This window comes from Bacillus rossius, chromosome 8 (assembly GCF_032445375.1).
Source record: "Bacillus rossius redtenbacheri isolate Brsri chromosome 8, Brsri_v3, whole genome shotgun sequence".
Lineage (NCBI taxonomy): Eukaryota > Metazoa > Arthropoda > Insecta > Phasmatodea > Bacillidae > Bacillus > Bacillus rossius.
The window spans coordinates 29,919,337-29,943,507 of record NC_086336.1 but is presented as its reverse complement, the minus strand read 5'-3'; the positions used below and the strand labels follow the sequence as shown (position 1 = coordinate 29,943,507).

Here is a 24,171-nt window from a genome sequence, read left to right as displayed (position 1 = left end):
TGGCATATCTCGTCATTAGGAAAGTACGAACATTGGCTACAATTACAGTGAGCTGTGTAAAATTGTACCCATGCATAAACGTTTTTGAGGTGAATAAAGAGTAACAGGCGATTTGCCTAAAGTCATTTCGCCTAAAGGCGTTTTGCCTAACGTCGAATTGCCTAACGGCTATTTGCCTAGAGGCGATTTGCCTAATGGCGTTTTTCCTAATGGAGTTCTGCCTGACGGCGATTGCCTAACGGCGTTTTACCTAACTCCGATTTGCCAAACGGTGTTTTGCCTAACGGTGTTATGCTAAACGGCGTTTTTCCTCAAATTAGGCAATACGCCTTTAGGAAAAACGACACATGCCCGAATAAACTCAAGACTTTAAGGGGGATAAGGCCCCACCAATTTGATTTTTTCGATATTTTTCTATAATTATAATTCTGTTCTATTAACTAGATTTTTGGCATGTCGAGACATAAATCATATCCCCCAGACTTTCTATACCTTGTTGCAACCACGCATTTACTAACAGACTCTAGTCTGTTTAAGAGCGCCGCGAGGAATTAATTTATTATTTCACGCAGGCGACTAAACTATCATGATAATCACATCAGTTCACAAGCAGCCAAAGCTAAGTCATATGCCATGTCGACACAAAGCATTTAGAACGGAATTTCTGTTGCAAGCAGTTTCAAAATATTTTAAATTGCAAGATAGCTAGGCCTAGTCCTCCTTAAAGGTTTTCGTATGTAACGCCAGTTGGTGAAAGTGTCTGTAAAACCTCGAGAAATATTATTAAAAAATTACAAAAATTACTTAAAAATAACAAAACTCTATATTTTAATGTTAATTTTTTTTGCAAGTATAAAGTGTAGAACTCGATGCAATGTCCACCTAAGAACATAAAAAAACAGCCAATTAAGATAAACAATTTTTCACTGGTGTTAAAGAATTTTTATTTTACTATTGCCTCAACAAACCATAAGCAAAATAATTCGCACGTCGACAATTATTGACCCATTTCTTAACGAAACTTAATTCTTTAAAAAAATCCGTTCTAGTAGGATTCGTAACACAAGCCAGTATATTTAATCACGCTTTCAGTTTAATACAATATAACTATTTTTAACAAAAAAAATTGTATAGTAAATATACATTATAACATGCTATTTTGAATTACAGTTTCGAATAAAGTTATAATAATTTCATTGGTGGAATGAGGGAATACATTACAACCGTGATCGAGAGAACACAAAATTTCGCTTTTCCGTGGTTTTTCGAAATATTTCGAGACAATCGTTGGGATGATATCTCATTGCAAGCCAAGGCCAAATCATTTCTCGACATTCCTGTTCTATGTTGCTGCACGAGTATTACCGCCTCTTATGGCACGAAGACCAAATAAAATAAAAATTGAATTTCGCATAAAATTTTTATAAAAGTATATTAGACTGAAATGGTTAAAACAAACGTCAAATTAAGTACGTTATATTTTAAAAACAATTTTATTACAGTTATGGAATTTGGGACAGGTAAAACTGAAGTTTTTCTTGAAATAAGTTTTTTGTAACGACGGAAACTTACAAAACATTACTGGAACGTTGAGGATCGGCCTAAAGCAACCACCCCAAAACCTGTTGCATTTTATTATTTTATAATTTTAATATTTATATCTTTATAAGGTTTGGTGCCTTCTATATTTATTCTTGTTGGTTGTGGTGTAGTATGAAAATACAGCATAGCAATTATTTATTTATTAAAAAATAAATGTCTCAATTAACTCGTGATAAAAATAGTGGCGTGCGATTTGTTGGTAAATCAATCACGATACAATATATTATTTTTTAATCGCCTATGAGTTATGAAGAAAAATAAATCATTAAATCGTGAATCCCTAATTTAGGAATACTTTGGTAACAATATTTGCAACGTTGTAATATCGATATTAATTATTTCAGTTCCTATTCGAACCGAGGTACTCCAGTCAGTGATGAGGTGCAATGAATAAAATATTTGTGTTAGTTGGGTGCTTAGGAGACTTAGATTTATTATTATAAGTTTCATTTTTTGTCTTTCGAAAATGCATACTGGCGAATTAAAACTGTCATATTATGTTCATCAAATTTTTGCTACTACAAGCAAGCAAACTAAAGCAAAATCATAGTTCCCTATGTACAGTATGGTACAAACACCTCAAAGCGCTTGTCCGAATCGCAACTGCCCAGTTTATTTACAATAGCTTAATCTCTACAATTAAAAATGTAAATGTTTGTTCGTTCAAAATTTTTAACATCTGAAATTATTCTCCGATTGCTTTGAATTTTTGACGCAACGTTGTATTGCGTGCATGTTTCTATACACCTATGCAATAACTGTGACAGATAAAAAGACTGATAAAATATAGATAAGTAAAAACATAGATTTTTAATATTTTCATTGCTTTAGAGTGACATATATATAAGTATATAGAGGAGAGAAATAGAAAGCTATAGAGGATAATGTATATATAGAGAGAGATAAAGATAACTAGAGGGAAGTATATATATGTACATGTATATCTTTATATATATATTTCTTGTGTGCGTGTGTATGTCACTGAACTCCTCCTAGACGGCTGGACCGATTTTGATGAAATTTTGTGTGTGAGTTCACGGGGATTCGAGGATGGTTTAGATTCACAATTGGATATTTTATCTCGATTCTGAGTTAAGAAAAACTAAAAAAAACACGCTTTAAAAGCAAAAATTGCAACGCATTATTAGAAGCCATTAAGTTTTGCTATTGTAAGGAACTAAGTAGAGAGTAAGAAAAAAATAAAGATCCTGACAGTTTATAGCGTCGCCATATTTGTTTCAATTTTCAATACCCTTTTTGTATATTACAATTTAAATTGCAGAAAAAGACTCATGTTTCATAGCCACACAAATAGTGAGGATGGTTTAGATTCACAATTGGATATTTTATCTCGATTATGAGTTAATAAAAACTAAAAAAACACGCTTTAAAAGCAAAAATTGCAACGCATTATTAGAAGCCATTAAGTTTTGCTATTGTAAGGAACTAAGTAGAGAGTAAGAAAAAAATAAAGATCCTGACAGTTTATAGTGTCGCCATATTTGTTTCAATTTTCAATACCCTTTTTGTATATTACAATTTAAATTGCAGAAAGAAATCATGTTTCATAGCCACACAAATAGTGAGTGTGTGTCATTTCTCTATGTCCACGAGGTCTCGCCGCGTCAATTTTCTCCTTGGAGCGAACCCGTCCGCTTAATTAAATAAACAGCTTTTATCGTTGAATGATTTCATGATTTATTTAATGAAAATATGCTCTCATAAAAAAATTAGTTAGATAGACATTCAATAGGTGTCTTTCTCTCACTCTCTCTCTCTCTCTGAAATGTATGTAGCTTGCTCGCGGGTCAGTAATGCAGACAATCTTTACATTCTAGCTCGAGACGGAAAAAACAGTAAATGTGGTTTACAAAGACATTTTATGAAGTGTCTTCCCGTCATTACATTTGAAAGTAGAAACATATTTACTCAAAATTTAGGTAGTAACATATTTTTATTGCAAAGACTGAAATAGAGGTGAGAAAAATTATCATTTGTGAACATAAGAAAACTACTACAACTGTATCAACTGTTATGTTATAATGTTTAAATTTCTAAATGGTGCAAGATAATACAAAATTCCATGCGGAAAAAGTCGTGGGCAGCAGATACGTATAGTTATAGGCGTGGGGCTATGCATTCTGATTTTTCATATACTGCATGGATGCGAACATGTAAGAATAATCTATCTATCTTACTATAATAAAACAGTACTTTTTCTGTCTGTCTGTTTGTACGCGATTTTGATGAAATTTTGTGTGTGAGTTCACGGGGATTCGAGGATGGTTTAGATTCACAATTGGATATTTTATCTCGATTCTGAGTTAAGAAAAACTAAAAATACACGCTTTAAAAGCAAAAAAACTAAGCATTGTTGATAATTAGCCTCCATGGCAACGGGCTTTTGCATTGTTGTTGCCTTCTGCGTAACCATGGGAAAGGTTTTTGGTAACGGCAGTGGCGTGCCCAAGAGGAGGGGTATGTATAATGAGAAGATACAAAATGTCCAGCGTAGAAATACTTACCGCCATATCCATATCTCACAAAAAGTACATTTGGGCAGGACAATGTCTGTCGGGTCCGCTAGAAAGATATATAGAGAGATAGAGATATAAATAGAAAGATAGAGAGAGTTATAGAGATATACATAGAGAGATAGAGAATTAGAGAGATAAAGATAGATGCTTAGTATACGTTTAAAAAATAACAAAAAAAAATTGATTGAGGCATTGCAACGCATGCCGGGCATTATCTAGTAGATATATATATATATATATATATATATATATATATATATATATAGAGGGATCGAGAATTAGAGAAAGATAGATGCCTTGTATAGTATGTGTACCTACTTCAAACAAATTACAAAATAAAATTGATTGAGGCATTGCAACGCATTCCGGGCATTAGCTAGTAGTTAAAATACAGCTAAAAAAGTATTTAAAAGTTACACACAAACAATTCTGAGCGCAACAGTACAGTACCTGAGCTAAACATTCCGCTGACGCTCCTGAGGATAGCACGACAAGATTGGGAGAGAAAAATACAGACCAATACAAAGCTCTACATGAGTTCATTCCGTGAAGGAGGACAGAATGGACTGCCAATTATGTTCCTGAAAATAATCCGCACTAATGGAGGAGTCATCAAATAAATAGCCACGGGTGCGTGTCAACTTCAAATATGGATCCTGTTATCAGTAATTTGTGTGTCATTTCGTAATGAATGTGACTGTCATTATTTCATGACATCGTGGCACCGAAAATGCTGAAGTACTTATATGTGTGCTTAACGACTATGGGCGTCATACTTACACTAAACCGTGAGACCTGGTATTTTTACCACAAATACGAAATAAATAAACATGGATTGTGTTTGGAGCACTTTTTTTCTTGCGTTCACATTCGCGTTTGATGGAACGCCGCACTATTATTACTAGAGACCGGAAAAATTCGCGAGTTCATTTCGCGATAGGCTAAAATACAAATAGTTATACCTCAATGCAGCCTCTGTTTTTGGCTCACAACTCACCTAGATGATTTTGGGCCAATGGGAAACACCCAACCAAAGCTGTATCGAATCACAAGGGACGTCTCACAAGACAGCAGCCAATAAGTGGGTTACATTTGACCGAGTGTACGTAGAACTATGGAGTTCATCCTACAAGTAATTGAACCCGCCAATTTTTCCGGTCCTTAGTTATTACTTCATTGGGTCAAATTATACTTTGTATTCGCGGTGGAGCGTATTTCCAAACGCTGCGTAGTTAAGATACGCAGCGTTAATCGTTTTCAGAGTGCTATTTTCTAGAGCGTTTGACTAACTTCAAGGCCTAGTACATGTGGAACGTTGTGACGCGTATTGAAGGTAGACACATTAGGCTCTTTGGAGCGTCCGGTCTCGTGTTCACTCAAGCAGTTTCACGATAAAGTCAAAGAGATTACATGGTATCTTTGGTATCTTTGTCGTCGCTATATATTAAAAAGACAGAGACAACGACAATATTGGGTCCATCCGGTTTTAAGAGAGATCAACATGCGGTATGATTGCGGGACGGGTATAATTATGAATACATAACTACTACATGAAAAACCATTGAGAAGCATTAAAAATATAAATGCACCTCGAGGCAGTATGTCTGCTAAAGCGGTGCGAGATAAACTAGCAGATTATTTTTGTGAACGATGGGAAATTACCTTGTCAAGATCGAATAATTTGAAAATATGTAATTATGTAACTATATGACTAGTTATAAACTGAAATACGTAACTACATATCTGGTTACGCATTTCATAACTATTGAGTTATTCAACTTTATAAGAATAAATATTAAATTAAAATTGTATATGATTTAATTAAATAAAAGTGCTAATAAATTAAATCTATACTACTTGCCCTTTTTTTCTCCATCGCGTCTGCACATCCAAATATTTCAACCTCCTATTTCCAACATGACTTCTTCAAATTTCTATTCCTGTGCTAGGAGCATTCCAAATCCCACAGTATAGGTCACTTTTAAACTTCAACACCAATATGACCAGCCTCCTCCATGGTAGCGGGTTGACCTGAGCAATCCTCCTGGACACCAGGTGCCTCGACACGCGCGCTGGAACCGGCGTTGGGCGATAACGCGCGTTAGCACGAGTACGCTTTCATCTGCACCTGGGTATTCCACTGACGCGCGTCGCAACGCCCCATGTGCGCTAGGCCCAGGTGTCCGCGCCCCGCTCGCCGCGGAGTCGGAAGTCACTGCGCTACGATCACGCGTCCTCTCAGTCCTCTCGGGAAGCCTTCTTTTCACAGACGAGAGAGCCAAACGCCCGATCGTGCATCTTCGGTTTTTTTTGGTTCATTGTAAAATAATAAATATGGCGGTGTTTATAAAATGATACTAATGGTCAATTAGGTTAGGTTAGCTACATTATAAATACTTTAAAACATTGTGGACGGTTGATTTGGTTAGGATAGCTACATAAAAGACACGGAAAAAAAGCATGAACTTCGGGGAACTTCGGGTGTGTCTCTCTCGTCTGTGAAATGACTTCCCCAGTCCTCTCAGACAGCGGAGTAGTAGTGCCCTGAGGCGCGTGACGCTAAAATTCACGCAAAACTGTTTTAGCCTGCAACTTTTCCGGGCCCTCAAAACACAGGTTCCTTAACAACAATAGTTTGTTTAGGCATTCCCTGCCACTCATTCCGTTTATGCCCGCCGATTTCCGCAAAAGCTGTGTAGTTCCCTCTACAAAAGAGACAAATATTGGTCAACTATGATCTATAGTGTTTGTTTTATGACAGAATATGTATCAAAGGCACGGAAACAAAAATGGGTCTTATGTATTTCGTAATCACTTCTCAAGCGAATTTTCTTTGCATTTAAGCAGAAACTTTATGAAATTTGAAAACAAGCAATGTTTTCTTGTGAATTTTTTCTTGATGAACTAGGTAAAATATCGTTCCAGCGTGCAGACTTCTGGGACTTATAGTTACAACGAAATGCCAGCGAGAATACGAATTTTCTAAATACATAATGGGATGTGCAATCTGTCAAATATAAAATTGAGCCTTTTCAACAATATACTTTTATTTTATAGGTATTTAGATGCTCTGAATCGAAAATTTATGTACCATATTTTTTCTATCATAAGCCCATTGTTTAGTTATTATATTATGCATTATGTCATGAACACTAGTAAATAAATATAAATGCACGTTCAAATAGTGCTTCAAACACTCGTAAATTTAACGTTTCGTTTTATGCCGTAAATGCTTCAAAGCACTCGAGACCCCGATAGTTTTATTACACGCCCGGTAAAATCCTTGTAAATTTGCGGCCCGTCCTATCCATGTGAATGTCGTCATACGAGCTCCGCGTGGGACGGCAGGCCTCGCCTGTGCCCGGCCGGCGACTGTCTTCCTGCCGCGGGCCCCACCTAGCTCGCAGAAACCGTTATACAGTAGTTTTTAACCACACACAAAGAGGTCTGTTTTAAGAAGCGCTTAAATAAAATATAAAAATACATAAAACGTAAACAGTAAGTAATACTTAAAATTAAACTCAAATAAATTTAAGTCTCAAATTTTTTGGTATGTTCTGGAACCATACAATTGTGTTGCCAAACTGACAGGTTCTTACGAGAAAATTGTCCAGATTCGTAAAATAATTATTAAACCTAATAAATATATACAAATAAGTAAAATTACAGCATGCACAAAATAAACACCAGTAAAAGGCAAATTAAGAATTATACTGCTGAAATTCAAATAATAAAGGCAATTGTGGCATCCGCCACAGTAGAAGGATGATCTCTGTTTGACGTCTCACAATGTGGAACTCGCCCGGCGAGTTAAAAGAACATCTCGTGTGGCGGGCTGAAGTTAGAACTTGAGGTAAGAATCATTTGTTAACGTGGCAGCGTGGCACCGATGATGAACATTGTTACGGATTTAATTGTGTTCCCATTGCCAGATAAAGTTAATTTCTCCGAGAAAGTCATTTTCGTCGGCCAGTAAGACTTAAGGGACCGGTGTTATACGCTCTGGTGACACCAGAACGAGGCAGCCATCTTGGAGAAGTGCAGCAGAGGGAGTAGTCTTCACAGCGAGTTCACGAAGGCGCCGACCGAGTCGGCGAGTAGTAGGCCAAGCCGCTCGTGCTACCAGCATTGCAGCGAGTACGCTGGTGGTGGGGTCCAGTAGTTTGGAGTCGAGCGAGTGGCCGAATGGTACCACCCGCTCGCACTGACAACGCTCCAACGAGTACGATACTCGTGGGGACTGCTCGCCTCCTCTGAAGACGATTATATACGGCGAGTTGTGATCTCGTATACAACCTCTTTAGTCGTGGGGTGTTACTTTATTATTTTTCTCTAGAGCCGACTATACTTTTGGCATGGCTTATAATTTACAATTATAATTGATGACTGTTAATCCCTTTAAATATAATTTTTGTGCTCATTTTCCCCTTATATTTTCCAGGTTAATGTTTGTAGATTCTTTGTTAAAGTAAATGGAAGTAATTAGTATTGAGAATTTAATTGGAGTTCTATTTTTAAATTTTTGCTTCCGGGCGTTTAATGTTAAGCAAGCAGACTTTGTTTATTGAACCATTTTTTAATAACTGTTGTACTATTACCTGATTGTTGTTAAGACTCTCTCAATGTTTATACCAGCCTGGAATATACAATAATTCTTGTATTTTATATTTTTGGGTTTAAGCACGGTTTATTTTGTGTTCCCACATGTAAGAGGCGTTTCAACTATCAGCTCAATCCGGATGTACCTATGCCTCAAGCATTTTGTGTACAGAAAATTGTTAATGAAGTTAAAATTAATACTTTTAAATAAATTTCCACTGGTACTGAATTATATAAAATATAAAATAAGGAATAACTAATCAAATTAACAAACATAAAAATAAATTAAAAACAGGATAAAAATAAGAAACAAAATTTAATTTTAAAGGAAAAATATTTTCCTTAGAAAACGACTTAATAGCATCTTAAAAAGGCTAAAAAAAAGACCTAAGAAGACTAAAAAAAACTCGCTTTCAATTAGATGTTGCTACACCTCTGTTGTTATTTTCTATGTGAAGTTCTCCCGTCCCATATTACACGGGCTCCAAACAAATTTTTATTTTAACATCTAACGAATTCCACATATAAAAAAGACACTTTGAATTCAAAATAGTGTAAACTGCTACAAGATAATGAAATTTGATTACAATAAAGTTAAAATTGTTCTGCTTGAATCCGTAGATAGCCTACATATAGTTTATTTCAGTGAATAAGTTCACTGAATCATAAGCGATATATTCTAATTCACCAGGGATTCGCTGTAGTTATATTAACGAAACACTAAAACTATTTGTGTTATGACATTAAAATTTGACTTAGCAATTAACCACGTGGCAATTAAAGACCACACAAAACCAATGTGTACTTTGCTTTTAATCTACAGCTGATGGCCAATTTATATTCAGTGTTCACAAAACTGTCATAATAAAAATAAATTTTAAATGTCCACTGCTAGCAACGATGTGGGCTATTTTGAAACAAAAAAAAATATTCAACACAACATGAATTAAATTAAATTATTATTTTCTATGGAACCACTCATTAGTAGGGACAGGAAAATCATGCGAATTAATTAACTTAAGGACTTAAAATTCAAACACATTTATAATTTGTGCAGCTTTTGCAATCGGTCCAAGCCACAGTCACAAACCTTTGTCATAACGTTCCATGGGTAATATTTTACAAAAATGTATAAAAAATGATTTAAAAAGTTAAAAATGGTATTTTATTTCCCTGATAACCTTTTTAATATCATTATGTGAAAGACATTGCAATATGTCAAATACTTTTAGGTTGATTTTCTGTTTTAACAGTTCGTTATGTTATGTTACCTACACTGGAAATAGGTAATTCCAAACCAATATTTTACAATTTTTCAAATGTTGCTAACCTCACATAAGCAACTGTTAAAACCGCAAACTTCCGGCAAGATTTTTAAATATAGCAAAATTCTTTTACGGAATCATTAGAAAAAAGTCAAGGAACTAAAAAAATATATTTTTTTTTTCTTTTTTTGGAGTCACGCTTCCTTTAAAGTTAAACAATTAGTTACACGAGGTCAGCAGCCAATGAGCAGTTAGCATTTTGCTCGTGGGTACAAAGGATCGTGGAGTACACATTCTTGAGAGCAATGAACTTTTCATTAGTGATTTTCGCTCATTCATTAATAATGCTTTTAAACGATTCTGCTTTGAACCAAACGCACTTCAATTGAGGTCTACTAATTTACTTCTTTGTATAAATGTTCAGAACTTAAATTTACGAAGAACACGGGTCAATAATTGTACATGGATCTTCGTAAATTTACGGGTATGCTCTTATTAACTTTCAAAAATTACTCACAAGCATCTTCTGGTAGTAATAACAAAAATTTCATCAACTGGATAAGTCTACAGAAACAAAACGCCCATTCATTACCCGCGCTTGTTTACACTGTTTACAACGGATCACAGAACTCGGTGGTAGGGATCCAGAGTAGTATCTACGTAATTCCAGTTATATGTAACTACGAAGTAGTCTTATTTTATTTGTAGTGCAGTCTTCACTGAAAAGTCAGTATATTGTAATTTTTGTAAAAAAAAAAAAATTATTGTAAAATAACAGATATTTGTAAATTTGTGCATTTACATGAAAAAAGAAACCTTATCACTACAAAATAGTGTGATCAGTAATACTGGGTTCAGATTCTTACCCGGTAATTAATGGTTTTTGTTGTCCCAGTACCTCCAACAGTTAAGGTCATTTGTAAACCAGTCCCTGAATAGCTTCTCAGTTTTAACTGCCCACATTAATAAGAATAATAAAACAAAATAAAGTCCAATTCTTGAATATTCAACCATCTTTTCCGTGATTTAAATAATTATGCTTAAATGAAACTTAAATTAAAATATAAAATCACGAGCCAACTTTTGTTAGAAATACTCAGTATTGTCCCCAAAAAACCTGTTTCATATGTGAAAAGCATTTAAGAATAAACTCAGGGCGTATGAGTAGTTTTCGCAACGCATTTCGGTGTTTCGACTTAATTTAAGTGGAAATCGCAAAAAACACGTGTTTAAAGAATATATTTTGGACATAAACTTCCGATTGATATTCTTAAAAGCACTCAAGGGACTTTAATTACAAAATTTATCTTCATATCTCTGCCACGTAATTTTACGGCTACCGCTCGAATGTCGTATGCACGATCAGTACACAGCTTCGCGCTTAGAGGCGATAACTGCTAGAAGCACCAGCGAGTGTCGCGCTTGTCATCCCGCCTCACTAACAATGAGACACGCCGCTGACTAGAGGTGAGGCGTTGCTGATCGCTCTTCCTGAACGAGTGCATTTCGGGACATATCTAATCGCGCTCCATCTCGACACCTGTGTGAATCGCAGAGCTGACGCTCGGGACGGACGGGTGGTCCGGACGCGGGGAGGATCCACGCTCCGCTGGCGCTCGCCGCGACGAAGCGCGGCTGTGGCCCCGCTGCAGCCTTGGGCGCCGCGATATAAGCGCCTGCGCGGGCCCTGGCTGGAGCAGACCCAGCCATGAAGAGCTACTCCCTCCTGGCGGCCCTTCTGCTCGCGGCGACCGCGGTGAGTGCCACACACTGCTCGGAGCACACTCTGAGGAGTCCCCGCTCCAGTGTTGAGCTACTAGTCTGCTGAGCTAGTAGCCTCGACTGGATCACGCGTAACTGGGTGATCCAGGGATGTGATAGGTATGGGCCCGTGTCGGTACTGCCTTGGTCCCGTGGTGGTGGCCTAGGGGTACAACGGCGGTAGGGCAGACGTTCGGTGGGGCCGAAGTCGGGATGGGTTTCCTCGACCTCTCGACGCAGCCGCTCAGATGGCATCACCATGCCGCGATCGGAAATGGCGTATCTTTGTCCCGGTTATCGGAACCCATGTCCAGCACTGGTTCTCTTGTGTCGGGCACGTAAAAGAACCACCCAATCTCCTGATCGGATTTATGCCCTGTTAAGGGATCAGTTGTCCGAGGGAGTAAGATGTAAGTGAAGGTGTTAACCCTTTAAGTTAAAGTTGTATGTTTGTCCTTTCACGCAGCAACGGAGCGACATATTTTTTTGCATATAGATAGTCTATGGGCCGGAAAGTAACATAAACTACGTATAATTATGAAATTCCATCCCTAAGGGAGTGAAAAGGGGTCAATTCAGTTTTATAATAATAGATAATCATAGAAATCATAGACACATAAACCGAGAGTTTGTGTCACTTCTCTATGTCCGCCATACGGTTATATAGTAAAGTCTGGCATCTTCATATCCTTCTCCTTGGCGTAACCCATTCGCTTAGTGAAGCTCGCGACTGTTAGCAAACTTAAAGGCGCTAATAACAGTTCAGTTTATAACTTCGTCAATAGATGGCATTGCCTTGAATTTGTAACGTGCTATCGTTTGGTGCGTCGTTCACGTCTTGCTTAGGGGTTACCTGCCTGCCCACAAAATGAAGCTGAAGATTGCGGTCCCGGTTTTGCTGATGCGTAGCCTTGATGCACCGGTATTGTGCAATCATTGGGACTTTAAAATTAAAATTACTTTTTTTTTCAAGTTTAAGTCCTAAAAACTTGAAATTCGGTAGTTATGTTCATTATATTATTATGTGTTTAGTCCGGGCAGCGCTGGTTACTTCAGCTGGTACTATAAAACTCTAATTTTTAAGTATGTTTCTTGGTTTACTCGAGATTGACGCAAGAACTAATGGATTAATTTTGATGAAACATTTTGTGTTTAAAATATGTTGATCTGATTTAAAAATTGGTACAAATTTTATCTCGCTGCGATAAAGGAAACGGGAGATATAACAATACAACTGTCCATTTGTCTGTTTGCTTGTTTGTTTGTTTGTTCGAACACCATGCAAAAACTACCGGACTAATTTCGATTAAAATTCTTGTGTCTAAAAGCTTATGATTAGATCGGTGTATATTTTATCTTCTTACGATGACGAGAGCTGGATATATATCAATAAAACCATATTTTTCACAACCAAGTGCAACCAATATAAGGTGAGCTTACATTCAAAGTTCAGTAATATTAAAGATCAGTTCTGAGTAGCCCTTGCACTAGATGGCATGCGGGCGGAGTTGTAATATACCACAAAAGATTAGCAAAAATAAATGTCGCCATTTCATTGATGATACTCTCTTCGTTTCCATGGGTACGGACCTTTGCACTGTTAATGCCTTCTGCATATCCATGGCAATGTCTTTTGCAACACAATGGCGGACCCCCCATATAAATAAAATAATAAAAGCAGACAAATACGGTCGTTAACTTATAACTTCGATTAATTTTAAAATTAAAAAAATACTCAGTGCTAAAAATTATATTAACACTTGTATAAAATCAATTATTTAAATCAGTAAAATAACGGAAATATTTTTAATTAATAATCACTAAATTTGCAAAATGTTTATTATAATTTATTAATTCCAATTATTTATTAAATCATAATTTATAATGCAAATAAATTATACATACCGAAACGCAATATCCCATATATAAACACATTTGACGCAATAAAATTGTAAAATGTTTATAAACACAATTTCTTTACTTAAATTCACAATAAATAAATGTTTTTAATGATATGGATCAGTATTCAAAATCAATCACTAAAGAAAAATTATTTAAAAGCACTTACATCATTTTTATTTGTATGCAGCCTATTTTTCATTCTGTGAAAGTTTTGTTGCTTGGTGCGCGCGCATCGGAAAAAATAATTCACTGTCATCATTTTATCATAACGCGCCTAAAGAAGTATGACTTCAAAAACAGCATTTACAAAAACCTAGCCAACAACACCAAAATATTTCATTTTAAAAGATTAATTGGGCCATAAATAAAATCATAAAATTTTGTGTCTGATTGAACGTGCTTCCTTCTGACCTACATATTGTTGAGAACGAAAATGGTACAAATATAAAACTCTAAAATATCGTCTCTGATTATTACATTATCTTCTGACTCTGGAAAATTTTCTTAGTGGGAGATTGAACACCACTTTTGTGTCAGTACCACTTCTTAAATAAACTTCTCCCTTATTTCACAAAACCGTTTCAACGTTCTTATATTTATATCCTGACTAGAAAACCCGGCGAACTCCGTTTCGCCACCAGATAGCTTCGTTTTATGTAACATTTCGTTTGGTGATTAAAAGATGAAGAAAATTTTGTTTTTGTTTTATATTTGAAAAGGAAAAATTTTATTTAATTTCACAACAGTAATGAATTCATTTTGATAACAAAAATTAAGTGTTATGTAGTTGAACTTCTCTAAGTAAATGAAAGTGAATCCAAAGTAAATACTGAATCGAAGCGTTATACGTGTCCGCAAATTATCCGTTTCATTGAAGTGCTCTTTGGTAAACCACATTTTTTTGTTTTTTGGTCTGACGTTAACACAAACAAAGCGGATGGTTTCACAACTCGTGAACACGCAACGTATAACTGCCCATGTGAAAAACAATTATTTTCTAAATTTATTCCGCAAACACTAAGCGATTGGCCTTGAGACTTGTTAATTGTCATTGCGAACGCAAGGCGAACTGGAAATTGCAATCGTTTGAAGTCAAACGGAAGATCAGTCGGAAACATTGGTATTCGAGGAATACATACATTTTCACCTGCGTACTTTCCGTTAATAATGGTTGCCTCAATCAAATTCGGCATAAGTCTTTTTACCGAAAGTCGAGTACCGTTGCAAAGTCGCGGTGGATTCAAATTACGCAATATCATAATAACTGTACCAACTTTGAGTAGCAAGTTATGTGGTGGAAATCCTGGTAACTCCAGAGAGTTCAAAAACTCCGTTGGATAATTTACTACATCATCACTGTAGTTCGCAGTGGGATCATATTGGAATGCCAAGCGATTGTATGATGCCAATGATCTTCGTGTGCTCACGCGTTGTCTCAATCGGGCATTTTCTCTTATTATATTTTGTCTTTCTTCGCTTAAGTTCTGTGAATACACTTGTTGCCGGCTTGCATGTCTTGTGCGGCGGCCGATGTTGGCACGTCGTCCTCTTGGCATTTTGGGCTATGGACAGAGTGGTGAAATAAACCTCAAATGCACGATCCAATAATATTTACACAGTTCAACTTACGACCTTAAAGACAAATGCCTGCTGTTGAAATTGAATAAAAATTTGGACAATATACGTTATATGTTTTTTTTTTTCATTTTTTTTTCACAATTTCACAGTAAACACAATACCGGTTTGTCACATGAAATTAACTGAGCAGAGAACAATGAGTAGTTGATTTGATGGTGTCCAATTGAAATGTTAGGAAACGAATAACTTATTTTTTTTCTTCTTTTTTTCCACAATTTCACAGTAAACATAATACAGGTTTGTCACATGAAATTAACTGAGCAGAGAACAATGAGTAGTTGATTTGATGGTTTCCAATTGAAATGTTAGGAAACGAATAACTTTTTTTTTTTTCTTTTTTTTTTTTCACAATTTCACAGTATACACAATACCGGTTTGTCACATGAAATTAACTGAGCATAGAACAATGAGTAGTTGATTTGATGGTTTCCAATTGAAATGTTAGGAAACGAATAACTTATTTTTTTTTTCACAATTTCACAGTGATCACAATACCGGTTTGTCACATGAAATTAACTGAGCAGAGAACAATGAGTAGCTGTCAAACAATGTATCACGCACCGGCGCCATCTACTTAAAATGTTGGTTTGTCCTGAATTTTTCCTGAATTGTGCGGCGGCCGATGTTGGCACGTCGTCCTCTAGGCATTTTGGGCTATGGACAGAGTGGTGAATTTAACCTCAAATGCACGATCCACATAATTTACACAGTTCAACTTACGACCTTAAAGACAAATGCCTACTGTTGAAATTGAATAAAAATTTGCACAATATACGTTATATGTTTTTTTTTACTTTTTTTTCATAATTTCACAGTAAACACAATACCGGTTTGTCACATGAAATTAACTGAGCAGAGAACAATGAGTAGTTGATTTGATGGTTTCCAATTGAAATGTTAGGAAACGAATAACTTATTTTTTTTCTTCTTTTTTTCCCCACAATTTCACAGTAAACATAATACAGGTTTGTCACATGAAATTAACTGAGCAGAGAACAATGAGTAGTTGATTTGATGGTTTCTAATTGAAATGTTAGGAAACGAATAACTTTTTTTTTTCTTTTTTTTCACAATTTCACAGTATACACAATACCGGTTTGTCGCATGAAATTAACTGAGCAGAGAACAATGAGTAGTTGATTTTATGGTTTCCAATTGAAATGTAAGGAAACGAATAACTTATTTTTTTTTCTTTTTTTTCACAATTTCACAGTGAACACAATACCGGTTTGTCACATGAAATTAACTGAGCAGAGAACAATGAGTAGCTGTCAAACAATGTATCACGCACCGGCGCCATCTACTTAAAATGTTGGTTTGTCCTGAATTTTTCCTGAATTTTCTTTGCTATAAACCTCACGGAGCCCGAGACCTTTCCGACTGCAAAACCGTGGAAATCTGTTCGTGCGTTCTGGAGCTATAGCGTCAGGAAGGAAAACCCGACTTATTTTTATATAGTAGATTGCAAAAAATTAATAGATGCAACACTGATAGGACTAGTCTTGATGTTAAAGTATTCACTTATAAAATGTAATGGTTGAAACTGCTTCAAACCAGAGGAAAATACTTCATTTGAATCTGTAATTTTGTACAGTTGTGTACAGTTGGCTTCAGTGAGTAGATTTCGCTGGTTGTTAAGTGAGTTTCACACAGTTTTTTCTGTAAATATCACATCTTAAAATAGATATTTATTGTGAAGTCTTTGATTTATCTATCAGTTACAACTTGGCAGAAGAATTTCAATTTACCAACATTTCAATGATTTAATTAACAGATTTAGATTACGATTATTGGATTTGGGAAACACTGATCACATTCAAGCAAATTAATTTTTGTGTTATAACCAGTGGTTGGTAGAATAAAATTTTTCTCAAATCCAAGAATTTAATTGGACCCTTAAAATAGTTATTTAAATCCAAATACTGTATAGATGTAAAGTGTCAGCAATAAATAATTATGTAATCAAAACACAACAAAACATATTTCTGAAAAAATACTTAATTTTTTATTTTTTATTTTTATAATAAAAAGTAATTACCATGTTCAGGATGTAAAAAATTCATTTATTAATTTTTTTATCAAACAACTACTTAATGAGCAAAAAAACATTCCCAGAACACTGCAATTAGTGGTCAACATAAAAAATGAATTTAAAGTTTCTGTACATACAAATAATGTAGTCCTTTTCAACTACACCGGTACTAATGTTTAAAATTCTTAATTTCACGTCCTCAAATATTCATCTTCAAATTTTTTCAGCCGAAAATATTAGATAGTATTTGAGGATTTCATTGTCATCACTAGTCTTGGTGCCATAATTACTAGTATGAAATCTTTAGAAAAATCGTGTCGAAGCATTTGGTTTGCCTCAGGACTGTTGAATCCATCTATATAAATTACTTTGTTAGTATATTTGAAAAAAAAAATAGTTTTTAAATATCAACTATATCACCCATGAGTGCGTTTCCCTTTCTTTTTTTTTCCTTTCCAGGAATGTTGCCAGAATACGGAAGAAATCCACACGATGTTGCGAGCTTTCAGCGAAGAATGTGCGGAGGAGAAAGAAACGGAACTCTCAAAAGGTGAATTCCACTTGCGCTGCTGTCTGTGCATGCGGGCCTGCCGACCACAGAAACAACACAGCTTTGAGACAGTCATAAGCTACAATTACTGCTTCGTTGCAGATTCATCACGAGAGATTTGCATCTCGATTCTCAAATACAGCTTGTTCCAAGCATCCTCAGGTTAATTTATAGCCAGCGTTAAAGATTGCAATACTTCATCGTATGGGCGCGTTGAATTTAGTTTCCAGTTATATTTTATCTCACACATTAAATTATAATGTAAATATTGTGGAAGTACAATTCCATGAAAGTATATTATGATATAGTTGATTTTACTTCTATTAATAATCAATCTCTTCTCTAGAATAAGGAAAATTTATAAATAACAGGTGTAATGTATAGGACATGCGCTTGATACCATTTATTCTCACTTAAAACTTTAGAAATACAAGTCAGCAATACTAAGGTGATTTGTCACTTTAGATATTTTAAAATTATATTAACAATTTTTGTTCTTTAATGAGTTTTATAACTTTAAATTGAAATATAATTGTAATTATAACTGGGTTTCAGGTGAACTGGAAGACATTTTTTCAGGAAAATGCCCAACAAACGAGAACGCAAAAGTGAGTTTTTTTTTTTTTTTAATAATTTGTTAGATTTCTGCTCCTGCTCAACACTCGTATAGTGAATATAGGTATATTAAAATAGAAAGCCATTCAAGCTTGACAATAACCAAGTTGTGGTCCCAACATGTAACGGGTTATCTTCCCGAAGAACTGTTAAAAAGCGCTGGCATATGTCGTTGGTTAATTGTCAACGATATAAAATTACGCCGCACCAATATGCGAAAGAAAAACGTTCTTGTTCCCAAAAAGTAAATTGAGGTAAGCACTTTTAAAAATATCAGATTAACGCATAGTAATTTTATAATGGCAGCAGGCAATAGACCGAGAGTCATTTGACCAAAATTTCTGAGAAACGACTTTCAGTGTGACGCCGACCGCAAATTCTGCCTCTGGTCACACAGGCCGGTATGCCTCGTCGACGCCCCACCAGGGAGTGTGTGACGAACACGCCCTTGGGTTTAGTGTAGTGCAGTGTAGTGCAGCATAGTGTAATGTATTGGAACGGTTCGCGCCGCCGACGGCTAATGGTTTAGTAATGACATGATAAAATCTTGGATAATGTAAGGTTTGTTCACCGCGCGAACACGTCTGACTCTTGGCCTGATTCTCTTCCCGCGCTAGCACTTGGCGCGCGCATGTGAGCCGGACACGGGAGTCTAGGCCTGGCACTCGCGCACCAAGGGGCCTCCCGCCCGCACTGACCAACAGCAACAGAGCCGTTTGTGTCCGCTCCGTGGCGGCCAGACATCGCCAGTCGCTTAGTTAATCAAACTTTGCGCCTTCGGGACACTTTTTTGGGATTTACGCACATTTTTATCGTTTGAAAACGGGCCTCGTGTGTGGACCGGCTTTCATGTAAAGTGGACTAGCCGCGATGCTCAATCTTTTTTCGCCCGCACGGGGCTGCCTTCGGGCCTCGCGCCCAACACAACTGTTCAATGATTCAATAACTGGGACTCGGCCGTGAGGCACGGGTCCACGGGGCCCTCTGCCCAGCTTGTCACGAGGAGACTGGACGCTCCCTCGTTTTCCAACGGCGTCGCCTGATCGTGCGCGTACTTGGTGTTTCACGTGTTAATTTTTAGTAAACACTGCCCGTCGCGTGAGTTTGTGAACTTAACGTCCGGTAACGTTCGCCACTTCGTTGTATTTGCGGCGTTATAAATTAGCGTTCTCTGCGGTGTTGTTTGCACCACGCCAGCAGCGTGGCCCAGCGAACTGCGCCCGCCATGGATCAGGGGGGTCGATATATTCGCAACCCACACGCGATTCGTCTTAGCGCGAGCGAGCTGGATCCCGGTGCATGAAGACGAGTTAACGACTCCCGAAGCGAACCAGGCTAGCGCAATGACAGCACCGTGTGAAGGGCGTGTGCTAAGAATAAACACAGCGTCTTAACATCTGCGAGTTAGATTCCGTGAATCGAAGCGCCCTGAACGGCCACGACCGTGCAGGCACTCACCGTCGCGCCACTGTCTCCGGCCACGTGGCCGACGCCGACCGCTGAAGACCCTCGTACTCCACACCTCGGTCACCCAGGGAGACAGTGCGACCCACGTCAAGTGTCTTTAAGTCTAGTGTCTGTTCGATCTAGAGACTTTCTGTCTAGTGCCTTTCGGTCTACTGCTGCATCCCCATTTTAATGCAAATATGATTTTGTTAGAATTTTAAAAAAAATTCAACCAAACGCACGTTATATTTGATGGTTTTGATAGTTTTAGAGGAAACTAAAAGATGAACACATTCGCAGATCTACCTCATCATTGGTCTAGGTAAGAAACTAGCAAGTTTTTAGAATTATATTACAGGCCAAATTCGTAGATTACAATTAACACCCTAAATCTAAATATTTGGTACGAAATTGGTGGACGAAATATTTGGGTTGAAATGATTCTGACTAAATTGTATCTTGTCAGACTTCACTCCAAGTGTTTTTTTTTGTTATTTCCCTTTCGATGTTTAAGAAAACATAGCTAAACTACTGTGCTCTGCTTTAGCTGTGGTGTCAGTGTGAATTAATATGAAAGAAAGTGTGTGAATGTGTATGAATTATTATTAGAAAATATAGGCTATTTGCATTTTTGAATTTTTTATGTACTTGTTAGTTAATAAAATATTTTGTGTCACAAAATATTTGTAAAGTCTTAAAAATTTTAGCTTTAGGTAATTTTTTAAATGACCATATAAATTCTATCTTAAGTTATAATTTTGTATTATATTTTATATTTGATAGTCATCTGCTAATTTAATTTGTATTATATTGCATTTGTAAGTACTTTTCGATTTTTTGCTACAGTTCTTATTAATATTATCTCACATGTATCCACTCTGTAAAGTTTTTTGTGGTTAAGTGTAAGACAAGGCACTACGCCTTAACTTCGCCACCTAAAATTAGCCAATAAAATAAATAAAATGAACATTAATTATGCAGACAAATCACCCTGCCTAGTCTCAGTTTACTCACGCCATTTTATAAACACACGAAAATTAGAACATAGTGTCTTACGTATTACAGTAGTCTATGTATTGTACATGTAAATAATTTTAATACACATTTCATTTTACTTCTTTCAGTGCGTCATGACATGCATCGCTGAGAAGTCTGGACTCGTAAGTAATATTCGCTAAAATACAGTTAAGATTGGCACATATATAGTTAGGAAGAAATTTAAGAATTTATCTACATAAATCGAGTCTAATTATTCATGAAAAACTGTTAATACTCAAATTAATAACATTTATCTACCATAAATAATTAATTGTGCTTTAAATGGCCATGACCGAGAACACAGTCTGGTATGTGAATAGAATAATGTAAAATCCAGTATGCATCTACTTGTATGTTTCACAAATGAATATTTAATTTTTAAGTACAAAATTATGTTTAATGTACTTGTACAAATCCACCTTCTGTTTAGGTTCAAGGGAATCAATTTTCCTTTGATCGTTTCATGGAATCAGCAAATAAAACATTTTCTTGTGACCAGGATACCATGAAGAAGGTAGAAGAGGTCGCACGCGAATGTGAACGCGACAGTAAGTTGCCTAGTGATAATAATGATATATTCTACATGATTAATTATATACAACTCAGAGTGAGTTATTAAAGCCGATTACCACTAAGCAGTCGGTTCGTGAAGTCATGTACAGAAATAATGTGTAATTTAAGAGTTTTTTTTGTTAAAAGTAACTGATATATTACCGTTTGATGACATACTTTAATAAATACCTAATACAAACTACAAATGTTGCAGAATGCCCTTAAGTGAATAGAAAAAGGCTTCAACTCTCTTCAAAAAGAAGTCATTAGAGACGGATTAGTGTTGCATAAGGTTCAAGGTAACGGGTTCAAGGCCACTGGATGGAACCTTAAACGTAGAAAACAGCTCCCGACTGGGTATGCGTAATGTGTCATTAGCTTTCTGTGAGCTGAAAAAATTAAATCCTGTGAACATGCCCGTTTTTGACATGGTTCTGAAAACTATGGACTTATATTTTGTGGTTTTATTTTCAAATATTTATTTTCAAGTTAACTGAAAATTAAATACTTATTTTGGTGTTTCTACCAATATAAAATATATATTTAGTGAAATAATATATTGTTCGATGAATATTGTTGTTTACCTATGCGAAAAAAATATTTCGTCAGCATATCTACAATAGTGTTGAAGTGATTATATGAAATAGACCATAGCAGTTTTCTCACTTCAGATGGAACAATGGAACACCTCGAAGAAGCGACTTCATTAAAAAGAAATAATAACGCAATGCACTTAAGACCTCAGAAAATGTTTTTGAATTTATTAGGGGGTTTAAGAAACCACTGAAGAGTCTTAGTAAGTCACGTTACATAAATAAAATCCTTTTATATTAAAAGTGCAGGTTTAGTTTCTCTTCTATGTGTTTCTCTTCCCTTCTATGTGTTTTAAGCATTTTTGTTACATTAATGTAAGTTTATTGCTGAGAATAGAATCTAGTGTATATATGAGTTGAATAAAATAAAATCTTTCCGCTGCATTCATAAGTTTAGCACAAACTAATTTAAATTAATAAACAGACTATTTCGTGATAAAAGTATTATGATAGTGTTTAAAATAAAATAAATTTATTAAAATCGTAACTCAATTGTGTTTCTAAAAAACTTTCTATGAAATTACATCTAATTTTGATCTTAAAAGAAATATTCATAATTTTAATTAATTTTGAATAATTATTTTTACAGTTGGTAATGCGAAAGGCGACTGCGAGATTGGCCTGAAAGTTTGTGAATGCGTATGGAAACAAAAAAAATAAGTGAGTATTTATAAGTATTAAATCAATAATTGGTTATATATAAGTTTTAGAATTTCCCTCATATTAAAATTACTACAATTGATAAAATAGGTAATTAATAATTAACCTACCAGCACACAGATTTATTTATAGTTCTCAAGCGTCTGAAGTCAAATATAGGTACCTGTACCATAAAGTGTTAAATCAGACAATAATACAGAAAACATAGAAATATAGATTCGCTTTAAAACAATTTAAAACAATTTCTTTATACGCAACTTTTGGACATATGTGTCAGAAATAACATCAATAATGTAGTTTATATTCAAAACAGCAAAAACGATAAATAATTTGTTGTTAAAAATGAAAGAAAAATAATTAATGCCATAATTTTTATTACTAAGATGGTTTTTCTTAATCCTACCTGCGAGTGTTTATGCTAACATAATAAGAAAAATTATTATCCAAGGTGGAACAATTTTTAACAAAAATAATATACCTGCTATGTATTGTTAATGCATCTGAATGTTTTGTTACAGGAAGATGAAGTTTTTGGGCATACGTATAAAATCAATTTCAAGAAACTTGCAAGTAAATTGTCAAGAAAAATATTCGTTGATACTTCCAACTTTTATCAATTAATTTTCGTTTCTTGAGTTTGTGTTTATTTGTAATAATTATGTGTTAATCTGCAGTTACTTACACAGGGACGTCCATGTTATACAACACAATATAATGTAAAATTTTAGGTGTATTATATACATAAATATTGCTTATAAACTACGATTAATTGATGCACCACACTTACCTGACAATTGAGCTACGCAAAGGCCTACTTATGAAAATTATTTCAAATGAGGTGTTAGATGGGTGTATGAGAAGAAGTAAAAAAACCACAAACAATACATGAGTATACTATCCTACTAACTCTGTAAAGTTATTTTTGGATACAACCATCCTCAAAGGGTTTGAAGGTTTGAACCCCACTATTAAGTATCAGAAAATGCTTATATTATATTTTCACTTCCGGTAATAACACAATATCTCTGAACTCTAAGAAACGCAGACGATTACGTTCAAGTATTAAGAATGAAGACGTCATAAAAAATATGACATTTAACAATCTTCAAAATAAAATATTTTTAGTATTTGTTAAATGTTGTACATGCAAAATAAACACTGTAGCGTACTTAAAGGTTTATATAAGTTTATTCTAGATAACTCAGATAGAAATAAATCAATAATCCTTTATATGTTAAGATAAATTCAAGAAGCCTGATTTATATATATATATATTTTTAAACCGTATCCATAAAAAATTTAAAATAAGCACAAACCAAAAAATCTTATTCTTCTTTTTTGTTGTTGTTTCAAGTCCAATCATTTACTCTTCTTAGTGTTG

At 35.4% G+C, this 24,171-nt stretch overlaps 1 protein-coding gene across 1 annotated transcript; it reads left to right on the top strand.

Annotated features, from left to right (window-relative positions):
- Positions 1-11,704: 11,704 nt before the first annotated feature.
- On the top strand, positions 11,705-23,692 carry LOC134535303 (uncharacterized). Its single transcript, XM_063374371.1, has 7 exons — positions 11,705-11,759; positions 17,796-17,886; positions 18,442-18,494; positions 21,072-21,107; positions 21,416-21,533; positions 22,720-22,790; positions 23,309-23,692. Exons 1-6 carry the CDS (start codon positions 11,712-11,714, stop codon positions 22,788-22,790), a joined length of 417 nt encoding a protein of 138 aa, XP_063230441.1. The 5' UTR covers positions 11,705-11,711; the 3' UTR covers positions 23,309-23,692.
- The last annotated feature ends 479 nt before the right edge of the window (positions 23,693-24,171 follow it).